The 3478-nt window shown below is 35.3% G+C and overlaps 2 protein-coding genes across 2 annotated transcripts; both read right to left on the bottom strand.

The window, feature by feature from the left end:
- Positions 1-47: 47 nt before the first annotated feature.
- Positions 48-512, bottom strand: LOTGIDRAFT_60665 (hypothetical protein; the record flags this gene model as incomplete). The annotated part of the gene is made up of 2 exons (XM_009056978.1): positions 48-128; positions 231-512. Coding segments are annotated over 2 exons (363 nt in total), but the record flags the coding sequence as incomplete, so codon positions are not given.
- Positions 513-2866: 2354 nt separating this feature from the next.
- LOTGIDRAFT_70767 (hypothetical protein) lies at positions 2867-3262 on the bottom strand (the record flags this gene model as incomplete). The annotated part of the gene is made up of 1 exon (XM_009056977.1): positions 2867-3262. A coding segment is annotated over one exon (396 nt), but the record flags the coding sequence as incomplete, so codon positions are not given.
- Positions 3263-3478: the final 216 nt, after the last annotated feature.

Raw genomic sequence — 3478 nt, 5'->3', positions numbered from 1 at the left:
TCAACAGCCAAATGAAGAGGCGTCTTTCCTTGATTGTTCCTTAATTTCACGTCACATCCGCTTTCCAGAAGTAGTTGTACTATGGAAGGGCTTTCGTCGATGATAGCAAACATCAAAGGCGTCATGCCCTCATTGTCACTAAAATCCACTATCGCTCCACATTTTATCAACTTGGATGCTAATTCAATTTGGTTCGGGTTGTCTGATTTAGATATATAACACAGTGGTACCCTTCCTAAATCGTCTTTTATGTTAATGGCAGCACCACTCTCGATTAGAAGTTTAGCATGTGTGGACTTTCCTTGCAAAGCAGCTAAATGCAGAGAAGTTTTACCATCATGGTTAGGAATATCTAAATCACACTTTTGCTCCAGAAGTTTCTTAAAAACTTCAGTTAGCGCATAGCTGATGCTATACATTAACGGAGTAGAATTTATTTGATCAGCCGAATTTACATTGGCTCCATGATCAATCAACACAGTAGAGGTTTCTTCATGTCGGTTCTTGACAGCGGCTAAAAGAGGGGTTTCGTTATCTTTCTGAACGTTGTTTACGTCTGCGCCATAATCCAAAAGATGTTCAACCTCGTCTGTCCTACCGTGTTTCGCGGCTATAAACAGATCTTTATCTATTCGGTGCATGTTTGGTTACGATGTCGTGAAGTAACTGAAAATGTAAATTTGCGCAGTAATTAGTGGCTTTGCCACAAATGTTAAAAAATACAACCAATTTCATGAAATTACCTTACAACCATAGATGGATAAGGTTAACTACGTTGTGTCAAAATACTCATTTACCTTCACTCCCAAAATAACTAACAAAAAGCTTTATATCTAGCTCAAAGCCATTGCGTTTCTTCCTAGTCCTTTGCATGATATAACCTACTAAATCAAGATATGAAGCTTTTGTGTATTCGATATGTAGTCCGAACTTAAGAAAACATTTTAAACACAGGTTGTTCAGATAGATTGGGATTTCATTCCGAAAAATGTTATTGGTGGCTGAAATTGTAATATTAAGCTTTCATCAAAAATGTCTGTGTTAATCAGAATCAGCGAGACCAATCTAATCAAAATCAGATTACAATTTTCTTTTTTTTTTACATTTTTCGTTTTCTGATATTTTAGTCTACATTGTAATTAGATTGATGCTAGACACAGCCTGTAATCCTTTTTAATAATGTGGCAAAAATCTAGCGGTCGGGAGAATGGTCCTGGAAACTTCAAACAGTAATTACCTTTTCTCTAGACATCATGTGTATAATCATATTTTAAATTTCTTGTTTTTATTTATATATTTTTTGTCAAGTTTGCCATGAGTCATTTGCCCCATTTGCTGCTTACACGACGTAAAAACGGCCCTACAAGTAAATATTTCGAAAAAAGCTGACCATTGCCCAGCCTTATTTAGATGAACGGTAACTAGTAAAATTATCTATCAGTAACATGTTAAAGATGATTTCGGATCATATTTAATGATGTATACGTATATGATTTACCTTATATCAATAATAATTCAACAATATGATTTCAAGTTCTTCCCACACCTGTACTGTTAGAATACTGAAATAGGCATTGTGTTGAGTGCATAAACGACTCTACTTTAACTTGTGACTGTTTATTTGACTATATATATTACATACTTTATTAGGTGCATTCAAACACAACGACCAATCACAAGACATTAAAAGGAGTTTCTCTTTAAATAGAAGTCTTAGTAACTTCCTGCTTACCGAGATTTGAGTATCGGGGGATATTTGCTTATCCAGCTGATGTCAACTTTTTAGAATTAAATTATGGCTCCAAGATTATCTACAATCTATTTAATCTCTGAAAGTTAAATCAGACAACACCTGTGAGGCTGTTATTCAACAAAACTCTACCTTTTTATTCAAAGATATCCAATAATCATTATACAGTAATGTAACGTAATTAATAAGTTACTGAAACTTAAAAGATATTACCTCTTTGGTGTTTTTTTCTTCAATATTATTATAGCAACTGCGTATTATGCAAAAAAAGCTTGCCAAGACAAGTCGATAAAAGCCCATAATAGCAATTAATCATATTGAGCTAGCCCGGCTACACTTCAAGTACTATCTTAGAAGCTGGAGTTATCTCCCCTACTTGGATGACAGCATTCTTATTAGAATGCCTTCATATTGATTGTATCATTGAAATAACATGCTTGATTATATAAAGTTTATTATGCACAATCATTGTGATCTAACTACATATTTACACTAAAGTTCTCACTTTATATTCAATTTTGTTTCCTTTACATATACACACAAAATCTTTTGGATATCGCTTGAAAATTCAACCAATGAACGCAAAAAAAATCTACATTCAATCCTTAATTAACATTGTAGAAAAGTACGTCTCCTACGTAGGTTTCAACTAATAATACCAAGCCATTATAAAGCCAAACACCAAAACTTGGCGAAAAAGAAATGGACCTAACACTCCTTTTTTCCACTTCTACCAGATTATTGAAATCTACGGAAAACACTTTCCGTGTGAGTTTCCTTTGATTTTCAAAGTCGATTCAATATATATATATAGCATTTCTATTACAGTGTACCACCAGAGTTCTCTTCAACAAATCTTTTTGTTTCAGGATATTTTTCAAACACTTTCACCATTCTAGGGTCTTGTGCCACAGATAACAGTAGAGCCGGTGAACAAAATCCTGTTTGTTTCGCCAGTTTTACAATTTCAAGACCATCTTTACCCAACCGAAGCGCAAAATGAATTGCAGATTGTTTTTGCTTATTTTCGATTGTCCAATCACATTCATTTTTCAGAAACATCTTAATTATTTCCATATTCGGAGTTTTGTCCCTTGGTATACTGGATAGGTATAAGTTCAAAGGAGTGTCTCCGTCGCCATCTTGAATATTAACATTAGTTCCGTAATCTAGTAAAAGGTGAATTGAATCAATGAGATGATTCTGGCAAACAATGTGTAAACCCGTTTTCATCTTCGTTGCTTGAGCATTGACATCGCAACCTTTCTGAATCAGGGTTTCCGCTATATCAGTCATGTCATTGCTCAGAGCATGCATTAAAACGCCCCATCCAAAAAAATCCACTGAATTAATATCTGCTCCTCGATTGATGAGGGTCAGTGCCCCTTTCGCGTTTTTGTGCATGATTGCCCGGATGAGAGGCGTGGATTTGTCGTTGTCTTGATCGTCAATCGGGACACCATGCTTCAATAGAAGGTCAATAGTATTTCCCTTTTTACTTTCAACAGCCAAATGAAGAGGCGTCTTTCCTTGATTGTTCCTTAATTTCACGTCACATCCGCTTTCCAGAAGTAGTTGTACTATGGAAGGGCTTTCGTCGATGATAGCAAACATCAAAGGCGTCATGCCCTCATTGTCACTAAAATCCACTATCGCTCCACATTTTATCAACTTGGATGCTAATTCAATTTGGTTCGGGTTGTCTGATTTAGATATATAACACAGTGG

This window comes from Lottia gigantea (genome assembly GCF_000327385.1).
Source record: "Lottia gigantea unplaced genomic scaffold LOTGIsca_2953, whole genome shotgun sequence".
Taxonomy (NCBI): domain Eukaryota; kingdom Metazoa; phylum Mollusca; class Gastropoda; family Lottiidae; genus Lottia; species Lottia gigantea.
The sequence above is the reverse complement of the archived record's forward strand: the minus strand, read 5'-3'. Positions and strand labels throughout refer to the sequence as shown.